Raw genomic sequence first — 15944 nt, 5'->3', positions numbered from 1 at the left:
CATCCATTCTTGGCTGTTTATACTTATAAAAGAAACACTGGAAGTACACAAGAAATCAAGTAAATGGTTACAAAGTAAAGATCCAGATTTCGTACCTTTTTTTTGGGGGGGGGGTGACCACTTTAAGAAAAAGAAGACAAAATTAGGTACAAGTCTTGGAAGGAGCTTGCACTAGAGAGCTTCACAATAAATCTACCCCTGAAATTACCTCTAGGACTGGAGTGCACAGTAATGAGGGAGGACTAAGACTCCTAAATATAAACCTATTTATACCTATTTACCTTTGAACATGTGAGCATATTACCTATTTAAAAACCAAAATTAATTTTTTAGAAAATACCGATATCCAGGCTCCAGTCATTCAAGGTCTCACTCCTTCTCCACCTCCTTCATTCTACCCCAACCTTCTTGTTCTAGTTTGGTTTCATTCTGCTTTTTATTCTGCTGCCTTGTATCTACTGAGACTCTGCCTCAGCCTGGCTCTTTCCAGATGGTAATGTGCCTAACATTCCATTTTGATTTTGCCCTTGTATTTCTCTCTTTCCGATCACCCTTGGTTCTACCATCAGCAGAGCAGCTTCAGGGCAGCCCAGTGCCACCCCTGCACCCTGCGTGGCCTAGACTCCTAGGAATCTAGCCTGCTACATGTGAAAAAGTTTGAAAATTGACTGAAGTACACCAGAGGTGATCAGTCCCAAGGGATGCTAGGAGACTGGGAAAAAATTTAGGGACTTACTTGGGAATTGGGTGATTCTCTGGCAGTACATAGTTGGTCCTGAAATTCTCAACAGAATCAAATTAGCATACCTTCCTTTCTAGGGTCCTCAGGATCACAGGTGGGACACTCTAGACTCAGCTCTATAGATACATCTTTGTGTTTAACAAGACCAAGCCAGGTTAGACTAAACGGAACCCAGACTTATAGGGATTTACCAGAATTCAAATCATTTCAAATATATAACAAGGCAAAGATGGTCTCTAATTTAACTCTAGTTCCAGCTGAAAAAGTCTAGGAACCATTGTTCTTTCAGCTCACTGCATCACTGTCCTAGTAAAACATTCACTGGATCCAGTTAAAGGATTCAAACTGAATTTCTGGACACTTCCTACAGCAGATGACTGTTTTAAAGAGGACATATAGAATGCTGAGAGTCAGGCTTGGATTCAACAAGCCTAGGAATGCATTCTAGGACTATTTCTAGCTGGCTGAGCAACATAAGCTTCATTTCCCTTATCTGTAAAATAGGTTGTTACAAAGATTAAATGAGATAATGAAGATGTAATGAAATGAGTTCTCTCCCAAAACATTCTCAAGGCAAAGCTAATTTTTTTCTCACTTTATAAGGAGACTGCTGGCCAGTATGTGTATCAGGAAGTCCCAAACTACCAATTCACGACAGTAATACACACATTGATTTTGGAAACAAACATAAGGCACAGTATATATACAAGCACCTATAGATGCAAAGCCAGTATCCTGAGCTCACATTTCAGCATGTTAACTTTAAATGAATCAGAAAGTCTACCCTATAAAGCCCCTAATGGATTTTCTTTTCTCTGTGTCTTCTTGGTTGCTAAGGCATTTCTTTCTCCAGCTTTCTGAAAATCACAAATAGGCTTATAAAATGCGACATCCTGCATTGACTCATTTCTCATTGGACTGACTTTTAGCATACCTGAAAGCATTTTGTTGCTCACAGATGTGTTCTGCTATGGTCCGATGCACTCAAGTAAGCTTAAACCTGACCTGGTCACGTCTCATTTTACCTTAAGGTGATAATTCAGGAATCAGCTGCTCAGTGTCAAGTACAGAATCTTATCTTTCTGGAGGTTGTCAGGGATATTTTAAAAAAAAGGATTAAAAACTATCTTTGACCTTCACTATGTTCTTATGTAAAGCCATCTGCTATTGCATCTCTCTTCACTGTATCTCCTGTCACATAAGACATTTCCACCTAAGGCTTTCTACTCAAATCACTGGAATTGAGTGTCTCCCATTCAAATACAACTTGCCATGAAAAGCTGGATTTTAAATCATTCTCTACTTAAACTAACCTCCAGAAACATTCCTGTACTGCCAACATCAAAAATAGGAAATATGTATAGAAAGCCATTTCCTACAATACTGAATTATGCAAAAGTGTATGTGGATACCAAAAAAAAAAAAAGAGAGAGAGGAATATTCATGATATTTGGATATCGGATATATTTTATTTTTAATAAAGTTTCCTCTGTATGAAAACGTTCCTCTCAATCTATTTGATTCGAATTACCAAAAAAAATCTTTTATGCCACCACTTTTATATTGTTTAACCAACTTGTGCTTTTTTATCTACTTACATGATATGCTTAAAACTGAAATTATTAAAACATACTGAAATAAAATCAGTCTTTAAAGGGTTTACACGCATACATAGAGTCCACCCAATCTCGGTCACTTTTTGAAGGGCCCTAGGATCGTTTGCAAGGCAAAGGCATTAACAAGTTGTCTGTCTTACAGCGGTTACACCTAATTTGAATTAAACTACAGTCGCAGATGACAGAAGCGCTCCTTTCATCTTTTGTAGAAAGGTCACCCAGCCCAGAGCGAGTGCCACACTCCTTCTGGAACTAAACACATCGGCCCCGCCGTCTGTTGAGTCCTCCCCTTCACAACCCACACCTGGGTGGCCAAGGGTCACGGCTGACCTCCCGACGGCGCCAGCGCCTCTTCGCTCTTCCCTTTGGGGAAGCAGCAGATGGCGAGGGCGCGCAGAGCTGGTGCCGCAGCTCCCCGCCACCGTAGGCCAGGGACACCGAAACAAGGACTAGTTCGGCGCCTGGGACTCCCCGGGCCGCCTGCTGGGCGCCGCGGGGGTTTTCCCGCGTCTCTCTCCCTTCTGGGCTCCCGGACTGTACACCCAAACGCGGCGAGACTCCCACCCTTCCGCCCGGAACCCAGACCTGGAAACCCTCATTGCCAGGGAGACACACACACACACACACACAAACACACACACAAACACACACACAAACACACCCCGACGCCGCAACACTCACCCAAGCGGCGCCTGGGCCCGGGGTTCTCGCGAGCCTGCCCGGATCTTCGCGCGCGACCAGCCCGCTACCAATAGCAACCCTGGCTCCAAGGGATGAGCCAATGGGAGCGCTCGAACTAACGGGAGCAGCCAATCACCGCCCTCTTGGCTCTGGAACCCCGCAACCAGTACCACTAAGCTCTCTTCCAGCTCCCGCGAACTACAGTTCTAATCTGGAGGCCCGCCGCCGCCTGCCTCTTTCTCTCAATCTAGGAGGTAAATAAACTTTCCCCACAGTACAGCCTTGGGGAGTTGCAGCTCCTTCCTTGTACTCCGCTCTCTGCTCCGCTCAGGAGGGAAGATGTACGCACGGTCACCTCCTTTGCATTCTTCTACTAAAACTCATGGCTCACCGCAACCACAGCCAAGCATTTCAAAAATTAGTGACAACAGACGAAGAACACTTTTCTTCCCATTCACGTAACCACTATGAACCATTTGAACCAGTGTCTGAATTTTAAATGGAAAGATGGATTCATAAGGAGCTTGAAGAAATTTCTCTTTAGCAAAAGTGTGAGTCCTTTACTGAAATTGTTGAGAGTTTATCGGGGCTAGAAGTGAACCAAGGGGATAGCGAGTGCCCTGCAAAAAGATGCTAATGCTTATGAAAGGGCATCTCCCCTTATCTCGTTCGTTGATGTCTTCGAAATAAAACCACAAAGAGTTGCTAGAGGTTTGTAAATACTGTTAGAGAGCTCACTGTGTGTCAGGCTTGATTCTAAAAGGAGTTTAACTGAATTAACTCAGTCTTCACAACTACCTTATGGCTCATTTCAACCTGTTTTACAGATGAGGAAATTGAGAAAGATTGGCCCAAGATGCCAAGCAAGTGAGAGAAGCAAGCCTAGAGCCCATGTCTGGATGATTTATCCAGGTTAGCAAAACATTTTCATGTCTGAATTAACTAGACCTAAGCAATCTAGAGTCTTTCACTTCTAAAAGGTATGAATTCTCCTATTTTTTAAAAAATCTTTTGGGACTTCCTTGGTGGTGCAGTGGTTAAGAATCCGCCTGCCAATGCAGGGGACATGGGTTCGATCCCTGGTCCGGGAAGATCCCACATGCCTCGGAGCACATAGCTACTGAGCCTGCGCTCTAGAGCCCGCGAGCTACAACTACTGAATCCCGCGCGACTAGAGTCCGTGCTCCGCAACAAGAGAAGCCACCGCTTGCTGCAACTAGAGAAAGCCCGCGCGCAGAAACGAAGACCCAACGCAGTCAAAAATAATTTTTTAAAAAAAATCTTTTGTTACAAAATATTCAGTTAAAATCTCAGGAACTTCCAGTGGCTTTAGTGTAACCTTCACAGTTAGCTGTGGATATCAGGATGAGAAGGATTGAGGGTTAGGGGCTGGGAGTGGAGAGAAAGGGATAGGAGACTGAAGGAAGTGACCTGAGAAACATTGTCAGCTGAACCACTTAAAATAAGTAATATTGTTACTGATTGTATATCACTGATTTGATTTCATCATTAAAATAAATAATTGCATTAATTATGTATGATAGTGTACACACCCGCGGACAAATATAGAGGTTATCTGAGGCAACCTATGGAGAATTATGAATGATCTACGATTGAGAGCCTTTTAAATCTGTATTCAATTTTCATTTTTATGTTGGAATTTATTCTAATAACATAGTAGATATCAATTATAAAGGGGAAAACAGAAAGCTGGAGTTGTTTTATTAAATATTTATCAATTTTAAATGTATTTCCTTTCCAAACTTTTTAATTTATTTCTTTAAAGGCTATTTTCACACAAAACAAGTTATAAGACTGAGTACTGAGCTAAGAAATGGGAGAAGGAAACATGATTTTTATAGCTGTTAAAACTTCCTGTGTTTCAAATCTGGGCAGCCTTTCTCACTTTCCTTGAGGACTTACAAGATCTGATTTCAGAAAAGTTTTCCAATATTTCTCTGTAAGTGTGGATTTGGTTTTAAGCTTTGCTTCAAAGGGCAGGACCATAATACTAAGTAGGCAGTGATAAGCCCTGGGCTCCTGGAGCCCAGGCTGAACTGGCAGATGCTTGGGTTCACTTCCAATTCTGTGTGGCAAGCCCATCACTAAACCTTGTTCCTCTGCAGAGAAGAAAGAATTGCAAATAGCATAAGGATCAATGGTAGTATCATTGTCACCATATGTAAATGTTAATCCACACATATATTTTGTTTCTCTTTGGGCTTTCTTTTACAAAGCAAAACATTTTCAGGTCAGCTGACACTAAAAAGCCTATAATTCCCAGCATAAGTTTTCCCATAGAAGAAATCTTTTTTGCTGATCACCGCCCATAGAACTTAGATGCCCTTCATCTCCCACCCATGCCTCCTGCTGCGATGGGTTAGAGAAAGTCCCTGCCTGCCACCCAGTGACTGAGGCCGTGTTCCCAAATGGAAGACAGCAGGTTGGAGACTGCCACAGTACTCAGGATGCAGAAAATAAAGGACATTTTTAACTGAGTTAAATCGTCAGGGTCGTATCCAAGACCCTTTGGTGACCCACTAGATGCTTCCCACCAACCTCTGGGAAGAGCACTGCAGACCTGGGCTGTTAGGGTACCTACCCTTAGCAGAGGAGTGTGACTTGTCCTCCTCTTCCTAGTAACTGCAGTGAAACCCCAGAGAGCATGTGGGGAGAGGGAATGGGAGGTAGAGGAGGTATTTTCCAATTTTAGCCCACAAAATTATATTCCTTGTGATATCCTTCCATTAGTTAGCATTAATTTTTTTATACCCATAAATAAAGTCACTGCTTCTAACTTTGCCTTCTAATTATGGGCCTCCCAGTAGTGACCTTGAAGAGTATACTTTCTCTTCTGTAAAATGGGACCCATTCAGACAGCAGGAGCTTGTTGAAAGGTGTACATGGGAGGCGGGGGACCTACATAAAGCAGATAGATCAGCACCTCCAACAAAATAGATCCTCCTTTAGTATTTGTTGAATGAATATTAAAGTGTAGAAATCATAAAAGCACTATTCAAGTTTCCTTTTTCTTGCTTCCCATGGGAAGTTCTGTCGAAGTGTACGTAACAAGAAAGTGATTCTACAGTTCCACAGTTCTTTTTGATGAGAAATATTGTGTGTGGGTGTGTTTTTCCTTGAAGGTCATTAGCTTTTTTCCATAAAGATGAAAACACTTAGCATGATTAACAATGGTTTCAGAAAACAATTGTTTTGCCTGCTAGCTGGGAGCCTGTGAAATGCACGTATTAAAAATTGTATATTTTCCTGTTATAACAGTACTTAAAATGTATTTAATGAATAATCAAAGTATTCAAGTGTCCTCTAATTTATTGTATTATGGAGCCTCCTTGAAAACCGTTTTCAAATTAAACTATTTCTTTAAAAGATCTGCTGAAATTGCTAAGTGAACAAACTCTCATTCTTATCTTTATTTTTATTAAAGATTGCACAAACTGGAACCAAGACAAAAATACTGAATCCACTGTACACCATTCATTATAAAACAACATACATCACTCTACCAAATAGGACATTTTCTTTAAAATTATATATTGCGTGCTCTTAGATTCATGCTTTAGATATTTTACATTTGTCACTATTCTCTTATAAATAATTGCAACTTGACCAATTTGTACACCTGCTACCACTATATCTTCAATGCAGCGAGGCGCAGTCCTTGACACGAAAACAGATGAAATGGAAACAAGTGTGTGGATGTCACATCTACCGAATTGCGACTACTGTTTTGCCTATGCAGTGAAATGCTAATGTAAAATACACACAAAAAACGTCGTTTCAAAAGGCACAATTTTCTCCACAGAAAAGAACAATTTAAAAATACGTGGCGGTTAAATTCGGCACCCTCGAGGGCGCTGTGGCTTCACATTAATGTGATCCTAAACTCCGAGAGCAGACCGCCTGGCTTGGGGGGGTGACGGCGCCTATCCGCGGAGTCCCGGAGCCTGGAGCGCGCTGGGACCCGCGGCCCTCGGTATGCTCGGAAGGCAAGATTTCTTTAAGCCACCTCGAAACCTTTGCTCAGAGTTTCAGCATCGGACTAGCGATTTCTCACCGCTCCAAATGCGGCGCCCGACCAAAACAAAACCGGTTTTGTCCGCTGGGCCCTTCTCACCACCAACAGTTCCTCTTCTCCCAGAACAGAAGCCCCTCTTCTCTCTGTCCACGGCTCCACACTCCCCGCTTCCCAGGAAGCCTCGTTACGAGTCGCGCTCGCCACCGCCCCCGGCCTCAGGGTCGCTCTGGTCGTCGGTGAAGCAGACGTCCACGTCGCTGTCGTTGTCGCTCTTGGGCTCCCCCGGCTCCGGGGGGTAGTCAGGCTCCGCGCCCGGGCCGTCGGCCGCCTTGGCCAGCAGGTTCTGGCCGGGGTGGCGGGACTTGACGTGGCGCTCCAGGTCCCGGCGGCGCACCAGCACCTTGCCGCAGAACTCGCAGCGGTAGGGCGTGTTGCCCTCGGCGTGCAGCCGGATATGCTTGTTGAGATTGCTGGGGTCGCCGAAGGGCCGCAGGCACACTTTGCACTTGAGCGGCTTGTAGCCCGTGTGCGTCCTCATGTGGATCTTGAGCCCGTACTTGCGCGAATACAGCTTGCCGCAGTAGAGGCACAGGTGGCCCGTCTTGGGCTTGCCCGCGCCGCCGCCCCCGCTGCCGCAACCCCCAGCGCCACCCGCCGCCACGACGGCCGCGGGCAACGTTCCCGCGTCCAGGCGGCCGCGGCCTTTCCCGGCCGCCATCTCCGACAGTTGCTGCGTGTGCATGGCGATCTCTCGGTCGATGCTAGCCAGGGAGCCCAGCTCGGCCGGGCTCAGAGCGGTCGCCGCCGCCGCCGCCGCGGGCCCACTGAAATAAGAGAGGGACTCCGGATACTTGAGCAGCCCGCCGAAGTGCAGTTTGAGCGGGTAATAAGTGGCAGCGGCCGGTGAGCCGTAGAGTAGCTCCCCGTTGTAGACGGTAAAGGCCGGCATGACGGCGGGCAGGTGGCTGCACTCGCCAGCCGGGTAGCCTTTGAGGCCGCCCGCGTCGAGGGCGGGCAGCACGCAGCGCTCAAGGGGCAGCCCGGCCGCCGGCGGCAACGGCGCGTAACGCGCTCCCGGCAGCTCGGCTGCCGCGGGAGGGGCGCGCTCCACGTGCTTGAAGGCGGACGCTTCTTCTGGGGGCCCGGGGAGCAAAGGGAAGCCGCGCAGAGCCCCGGAGCAGGGCAGGCCAGGAGGAGGCGGCGGGTCCCCCGCGAGCAGGCACTTGGGGTGGTGGTGGTGGTGATGGTGCGCGTGGTGGTGATGGTGGTGGCCCGCTTCGCCCGCCGCCGGGTTCTCCCCGCTTCCCGGGCGTCCGCCCACCCGGCCCCCGCCCAGCAGCCTGCTTAAGGCCAGGCTGGCCCCAGGTTTGCCGCCGCCCTCCTCCCGGTAGGGGTCGCAGTGCGCGGCCGCGGCTGCCCTGGCCAAGCCAGCGGGCTTGAAAGCCGAGCGCAAGCCAGGATAGAAAGCCAAGCCGCCGCCCCCCGCTGGGGAACCTCCCACGATGCCGAGGAAGTGGCCGTGTCCCCGGGCGGCACCACTCGTGTCCAGGATGCGCTCCGGCTGCTCCTTGCCCTTCTTGGACGGCCCCCACTTGGCCAGGGGTGGCGAGGTGGCCGAGGGCGCGGAGGAGGCCTCGCGCTTGATGCTCTCCCGCGCTCCGCAGGCCGGCGGGATCTGCGGGTGGGCCCGAAGAGTGCCCGCCGGGGCGGCCGCAGCGAAGTCCGGCGCCGGGGGTTTCGGGGAGAGGCGAAGGCCATCCGCGGCCGGGGCAGCGCTTTGGCGAGCCGTGTGCTCGTGGTGCAGGTAGGCGCGGCCCCCGCCGCTGCTGAGCACACAGTGGAAACGTAGGTGCGCCTTAAGGCTGTTGGGGTATCTAAACGTCCTCCAGCAGTACCAGCAAATGTAGCGCTCCTCCCCTGGGCGAGAAAAAGTGAAAAAGCGACCCAGTGAGATGCAAGCAAGCGAGAGAGAAAAAAAGCGCCAGCGCGCCCAAGGCAAAGCCCAGGTTTTGACCAGCAGTATGGGAAGAAGCAGGAGTATTCTTGGGTTCCGGCGAATAAGTGAGTTCGGTAGCCCCATTGTAGCGAGGACTCCGAGAAGCCCCAAATGGCCAACTTTGTCACCATCTCCATCCTCTGAGACTACTCAGAGGCCGAGAGGGGTGACCTGGGCCTTTCCAACGAAGACTTCCTCCGGGCCATGCGAGCAAATCTTCCTTGGGAGGGCAGCGCTCAGGCAGGCTGGCCAGGGAAGAGCCGAGAGCAGCTGTTGCTTTAAATCAAGTGTTTGGGGCTGTGCTGGGCCTGGGCCCATCTGTTGGCGTTTGCAGAATAGGTGGCGTATGTCAAGGAGTTTGGGTAAACTGAACAAAGGCCAATCTAATGGTCGTGAGCGCCTCATTACCAGGCGAGACAATATCCTGTATGTATGGGCCATATGTAATCATTCCTTTTCATAGAACAATGTCTTTTATATCCACTACCCACCCTCCCCACCCCCTCCCAGCCTTAAACACTTTGCCTGAGGTTTTCCTGGAGCGTGACCAACTGAAGAACCACATAGGGACTATGATTTGCTATTCTTCAAAATTATTTGTATCTTTATTTCCTCTTTAACCCCATTTAATTTGATAGGAGAAAAGAAAAAGTCTTATGTCCCGATATTCTAAAAACAGAAGGATGATGTTGCATTATCTTGTCAGTTGTTCCACCTGGTAATTAATTAACTCCTAGATAGCTGCACAAATCCAAGCTTAGTAAAGTCCTTGTAAAATATATATGGTGTATGTGTGTGTGTGTGTGTGTGGATAATATACTCAACTTTTGATAAGTGCACCATTTTATATCAGGGACTATATACATGCTTTTGGCATCAAACCTTTTTTGTGTGTTTAATATTATTAACATTAGTTGTTTTTAAATTTTGCTAGGGTTTATGAACACAATCAAAAGACACATGTATGAAACAGATTTTGATCACATGGTAGAAGTTAATTTTCACTCAAAAAGGTCATGTTACATCCCTACAGAGAACAGCGAGCTTGCAATTGGATGTCTTTTTTTTTTTTACGGTGTGCGGGCCTCTCACTGTTGTGGCCTCTCCCGTTGCGGAGCACAGGGTCCGGACGGCAGGCTCAGTGGCCATGGCTCACACGCCTAGCCACTCTGCGGCATGTGGGATCCTCCCGGACCAGGGCACGAACCCGTGTCCCCTGCATCGGCAGGCGGACTCTCAACCACTGCGCCACCAGGGAAGCCCTGGATGTCTTTTTAAATGTTGTGGTTGATCGATAATACTGAAGGGAAGGATGTCTATGAGAAAGAAGTTAGTTGAGCCACAAGGAAGTATCCAAAGTAAATGTCAGTTTCATTAAATGTAATGGGAAAGTTAAATTTTTCCTCCTTGCACACAAGTAGCTTAAACTTCTAAAACATTACTACAGAAACAACAATGGGGGGAATTTTCAGATATTCCTCCCTTCATGTATTTTGCTTCTGAATTTGTATAAAGCAAGTAGTCCTCCCAGATAACTAAGGTGGAAGTTCAAGTAAGGAGCGGAGTATTCCAGCTGAAGCCAAGGTAGACCAGAACGAAAAAGAAGGGAAGAGGATTTGCCTATGTGCCCTATCCTAATTGTTTATGGAAGACTTAAATAAAAATCAATTCAATATTTCTGTTGTATTGAACAGCCATGTAAAATAAATCTTCATAAAAAGAGAGAGAGAAGAGACTTCCTGAGTTCTCTTGGTGGGTATGTTGATTTAATATATTAAGTAACCTTCATCCTGCTAAGTTCAGAACCTCCCTCTCATCACCCCTTTTTAAAGCGGGCATTTTCAGAGGCTGCCCTAGAGTGACTCAGCTCAATGCAAAGCCAAGTAAGCTTTGCTCCTAAAACAAAAGAGTCAGTGTTTTTGTTAATCTTACTATGGAATTGAAACCCACTGGGGTTAGTCAATATTGGAAGAATAGCAGCCATCCCTACTTATTTCTTCCTCTTTTCAGGGTTTAAGCAAATGTATGTTTTCTGTTTCACTGTGTTTGTTTTTTGTTTGTTTGTTTATCCTAATGAACAGACATGTTCTCTGGATTCTGAAATCCAACCTATGCCAAAAGTACCAAACACACTTCATAAGTGATTTTGCCTCCTCTCCTGGATGTAACTCTAAGGTGGTCAAGATTTCAAGCACCTCAAAGCTGTGGAAGTCAGGGTTCAAAGTAACCCACACATTCCCCAAAAGGAAAATGGTATCTCTTTTGATATCTGTGACCATATGATGTTTATAGGCTCTATTGACTGAAATGAAAACATGAGGGCCACCACTCAAAAAAGTTGCTTTTGTACCATTTGAGAGTGTCTAAAGACGGGTGTTCTGTGCAAAAATTCCTGGCCCCCAAAGGCCAGGAGTCCTTGGAATTGTTCTATAGTGGGAGATTTGAGAGTTTTCCACTATGGGGCTTTTGTCATGTTTCCCTTTTACTGGAAGAAGTTGACAAGAGGATGTAATGTGATGCAAGGAACAAACTAAGATAACTTTTATGAATGCTGTACATACAGATTTACCCACAAAATCAATAGAATTAGTTTACAGAAGACAGTGACACTCTGAAGTGAAGTGATTCATCATTTTGAATTAACTTCATTCTCTTATGCATTAATTGTTTCTTAAGTCTCACACTAGTATTGAGATCTTTAACTCTATTTCTAAAGGAATGAGATTGAGCAGGAAATTCAGGAGAATGTGTTAAAATAGTTCACAGCATCCATGATGTTGAGTTTAAATCTAACTGTCTTTAGGAGAAATTACAAACAAAAACAACTGGCAAAGAACAAAGAAAGCCATAGAAGTGTGTTGTGCAATAACAAGGAGTCTCAAGATCTTAACTATTTTAGCGCCTCCCAGCCTTTTTCGACAGGGGGTGTTCCTCAGTGTTCTAGGGAAGGTTTGAAAATGTTGTTCTCTTTAGTTACTGCACCTTAATTTGCATAAATCTGCTCTTGGCTTTGGAAGGGATCAAATAAATCTGAGAAGAAACTGGGATACATCCCAGTTTCGATTTAAGTAGGGAGAGGGAAATGAATAAATACCATTTACATGGAAGGGCCTCAGTACCTGCCAACTGACCAGCGGTAAGTACCATAATGCTTCTAAAATGCTGTAGAAATACATTACTTTCCTCCAAACCAGTGAAGAGATGCCCCTCGCCTTCAAAAGCATTCCAGGTTTGAGTTACACTTTTTGGAGCTCATGAGGTGGTTACCCTAACACTACGTTAAAGCATCTTTATTGATTCTTAGGTGAGTAAATAACTGTCTCTTTGGGTATGCCATCAGAAAGGATGACCCACATGAAATTCACGAAGAGTATTTTTTCCCTGCCATCGAGAGCCAGATTATTATGGTCTGTTTTTATTATTTACTGTTGATTTAAAGGAGGTAGTGATGACGCCGCCTCTGCCCACTCCGACAGGGAGTATGAATTCAGTTTTACACAGCGCCGGAAAAAGGCCCTTCAAGTCTAGGGACGGGCCCAAAGACCGGAGGAGGGCTGGACTCTCGCCTACCCGCGCTGACCCGAAGGCTTTCTCAGAGGCGGTACCTTTCTCGTCATGCGTCGGAGTTGCGGTCGTGGGGATGTCAAACCACTGTGCCAAGGAGTTGGAATACCACACGGTCAGCTCCTCCCCTGGCTGGACGTCTCGCAGAGCTCGGTAGAAGATCTGGGACGCAAGGAACAGGACAGCTTGCTGTCATTTCCTGGGTAATCGGTCAAAAAACAACTGAGAGGAAAGGTTCGATTCCACGCCCTGACTCTGTGTGACGCTGGGAAAACTATTGGACCTCTCTGAACCTCAATTCCCTCATTCTTCAAACCGGGAAAATAATAGTATCTACCTTATAGGGTTGTTGGGACGTTTAAATGAGACCTCTAGCTAAAGTGCTTTGCTCTTAATATCAGTGACAGTTTGGTAGATAGAATTGGCAGTGGGGTGGGGGTGGGGGGAAGCCCACAGTACCTGTCCTCCGGGTAAGTCTGCAATAGCTTCGAGAGTCTGTTCCTGGGGGTTTCTGGCTGCCCGGATTAACCCTATCCACTCCAGGGGGGAGCCCCCCGACTCGTCCACCAGCTCCCCTCTCACCATGCGCACCTGCAACACAAGCAGTGGTCGTTCTCCCCCGTGCCACGACCAGGCCCACAACCCATCGGGCAAGTGTATCCTCCACCCCCAGCCGACTCAGGAAAATGGTTGTGCTCATGTTGGCCAGACCGCTGTGGGCTGCTGGGAGGAGAGTAAGTCCTTAGGACTCTTGCTTGGCGGAGGGAGGAAGAGGGGAGGCTGCTAGTATAGCAGTTCCCCCCACCCCGCCGCCGACCCCGCCCGTCTTGTCCCACTTTGACAGCACGAGGAGTGAAAGCATCCCGCCCAAGTGCCTGGGCACATCTCGTGCCAAGACGTCTCCCACCACCACCCCAGCTCTCCTCGCAGTTCTAAGAGCAGCCCCGACACCGGGCTAGAGACGTTTCTAAGTCAGTCCCAGAACGCAGGGTGTCCCGCGCCTCTTCTCTTGCCTCCGCGTTCCAGCGGCACCGCACCAAAACGCGGAGGTGCCCGCGAGCCCCGCGGCGAAACTGTCTGAACAAAGCGGCCGCGCGCTGGCCGGCCATTTCAAAGCAATTAAAGCGCGTTTAACGAAGATGGAGCGGTGCACGGCGAGCCCGGCTATACTACTCTGGGGAAGAGGATGATTCGGTGATGAGCCAGATGCGGGTCCCGTCGACCGGGCCCGGAGCAATTCCTTACAAGAAAGCTGTAGTCTAAAGTCCTCTTCCCAGTCACCCCTGCCCACGCCACCGGACTCCTGCCTTCATTCCCGGTGGCAGTTGGCCGACCTTCGCCCGCTGAGACGCCTCGGGGCGGGCGGGGGCCTGTTAGAACCTCTCTCTGGTCGGGGTTCGCGACGCTGTTCGGAAAGTCGGAGCGGGCGGGTTGGTCCTGACGCCTCCCAACTGCGATTCTGGCCGCTCCGAGCCCGGCTGCAGGCGCTCAGCCCCGGTGCCCCTCACGGCTGGGCGCTCCTCGTCCTCGGAGTCTGCGTCAGAGCCACCACCTGGCGCACCCTCTCTCCATTCACCCCGAACCCGCAAGCAGACACCCGCGGAAGGAAACACCTGGGGAGGTTCTAGGAGCTGAGAGTACCCAAGGATAAATTTTTCGGAGACGATGAGATCAAATTATTTGAAGGCAAATTTAAGCCTCAAATTAGCTCATTGAAGGGCAGAAGGTAAGAAGAGTCCTCAGCGCCTGTGAGTTGTATAAAAGAGAAAAGGCATATTTGCCAAGAGAGGAGAGATGCGGCGGGAGGAGGGGGGCGCCTCTGCGAAGAGCACCTCAGCGCTCCGGGGAAATCGGGGGTTCCGAGTGGTCCCGGCACGTAAAGAGCCCCACGCACCCCCCCCCGGGGGGCTGTCCCCTCTCAGCCACGTCCTCGCCCCTAGCCCGGCCCACGTCCAGCTCTCGGCTAGTGCGACTTGTGGGAAATGATCGGAGTCCCCTTCCTACTGGCAGAATTGGCAGGTAACGACTCAGTCACCCCTTTCCTCCCCTGGCCCTATCCACCCCTTTCCTGGAGGGGATAAGGGGAGGCGAACGAACGGTAGGGGGCGGAGGTCGGAATGGCTAATACCTTTTTCTTGGGCCCGGGTTCCCTGCGGTCTGACAGGTACTTGCCCAGCTTGAAGGTTCCAGGCACCGGCCCGAGGCGCAGGCCGGCCGGGATGCAGCAATCGGCACTCACGCTGGTGGCCGGAGTGCGAGCGGCTGCGTGCATTGCTGCCGCCGCCGCCAGGCAGGCGCTCGGGCGCACTGGGTCCTCGGCAGGGCGCGAGCGACAGAGCCTGAGCCGCGCGCTAGCTGGCTAGCCGCGCCCCGACGTGCGTTCTCCGCCCTCGGAGTGACGCGGCCGGGCCGGCACTGCGCCTTTTCAATCTGGGCGGGCGCCTTTTGGCACCGCTAGCGCAAGGGCGCGGAGTTTGGTGAGAGAGTTGCGCTGCAGAGCAGCTGCAGAGTCCCACCCGAGAGGGTCACATGGAATGGTTCCCTCAGCCCCCTGCATAATCGAGGCCTCTGAATGGCTGGCGCACAATGGTCCAGGCGACCTTCCCATTCCTAAAAATCCAATTTGTCAAGGGCGAAGAAAAGGCGCTGGTGAATCAAAGGTCCGGCGGGACCATTAATCCTCAGCATGGGGCATTGTCCTCGAGACAGTTACGATATTTTAAGTGACAAATCCACTGTATAATTTCTCCATAAATTTTACTTCCTTTTATTGTTCACCGACAAACCAGTTTTGGGAAATAAGTGACTACTTTAAGTCTACTTGGCTGATTCCTTTGAGCCTTGGTCTACTTCAAAGATTTTTAATTCTCTCCCCTTGGCTTTATTGTAAAGGAGATTAAACAAAGAGATGGGGACTGTTTGGAGGACTTGTTAACTTCTATTGATTTCTGGCGTGTGCCATACAGAAATTAGGCAGGTACTTGATGGGAAAACACCAGAAAATACCTACACTTTTTAAATAACGGCCGTATTACCATTTCAGGGGATTGGGTTCAGGCCAGTCCTCTGTTTAGAACCGCTTTACCGTTCCCTCTGTCTAGTTTCGCCCCAAAGCATGAAGCGTCCGGACTAGTTTTGGGAGACGAGGTCAGTTGTTCATCTCTGCTCCCGGGTGCACCCCAGGGCCGCACTTTCTCTGGAGAATGGGAAGAGGCCGCAGGACCGGACGCTGAGGGGGTTCGCGTGCCCTGACCGCACCCGAGGTTTGAAGAGGGGTTCTGCGGGCTGGGTTTCTAATCATGTTTCCCC

General features: G+C 48.7%; 1 protein-coding gene across 1 annotated transcript; it reads right to left on the bottom strand.

Annotated features, from left to right (window-relative positions):
- Positions 1-6441: 6441 nt before the first annotated feature.
- Positions 6442-15168, bottom strand: PRDM13 (PR/SET domain 13). The gene is made up of 4 exons (XM_007464312.1): positions 14764-15168; positions 13095-13226; positions 12677-12797; positions 6442-8992 (listed from the first exon to the last, which is right to left on the bottom strand). Exons 1-4 carry the CDS (start codon positions 14905-14907, stop codon positions 7260-7262), a joined length of 2130 nt encoding a protein of 709 aa, XP_007464374.1. The 5' UTR covers positions 14908-15168; the 3' UTR covers positions 6442-7259.
- Between the last annotated feature and the right edge of the window lie 776 nt (positions 15169-15944).

Source organism: Lipotes vexillifer, unplaced genomic scaffold (assembly GCF_000442215.2).
Source record: "Lipotes vexillifer unplaced genomic scaffold, Lipotes_vexillifer_v1.1 scaffold1073, whole genome shotgun sequence".
Taxonomy (NCBI): Eukaryota; Metazoa; Chordata; class Mammalia; order Artiodactyla; family Lipotidae; genus Lipotes; species Lipotes vexillifer.
The sequence above is the reverse complement of the archived record's forward strand: the minus strand, read 5'-3'. Positions and strand labels throughout refer to the sequence as shown.

What these genes read in the sequence shown, in the direction of transcription:
- PRDM13 (XM_007464312.1), bottom strand. Translation starts at nt 14,907, where the DNA reads ATGCACGCAGCCGCTCGCACTCCGGCCACCAGCGTGAGTGCCGATTGC. An exon ending in CAGACTTACCCGGAGGACAG is followed by an intron (nt 12,798 to 13,094) that starts GTACTGTGGGCT and finishes CTTGCGTCCCAG; the next exon opens with ATCTTCTACCGAGCTCTGCG. An exon ending in TCCGACGCATGACGAGAAAG is followed by an intron (nt 8,993 to 12,676) that starts GTACCGCCTCTG and finishes TTTCTCGCCCAG; the next exon opens with GGGAGGAGCGCTACATTTGC.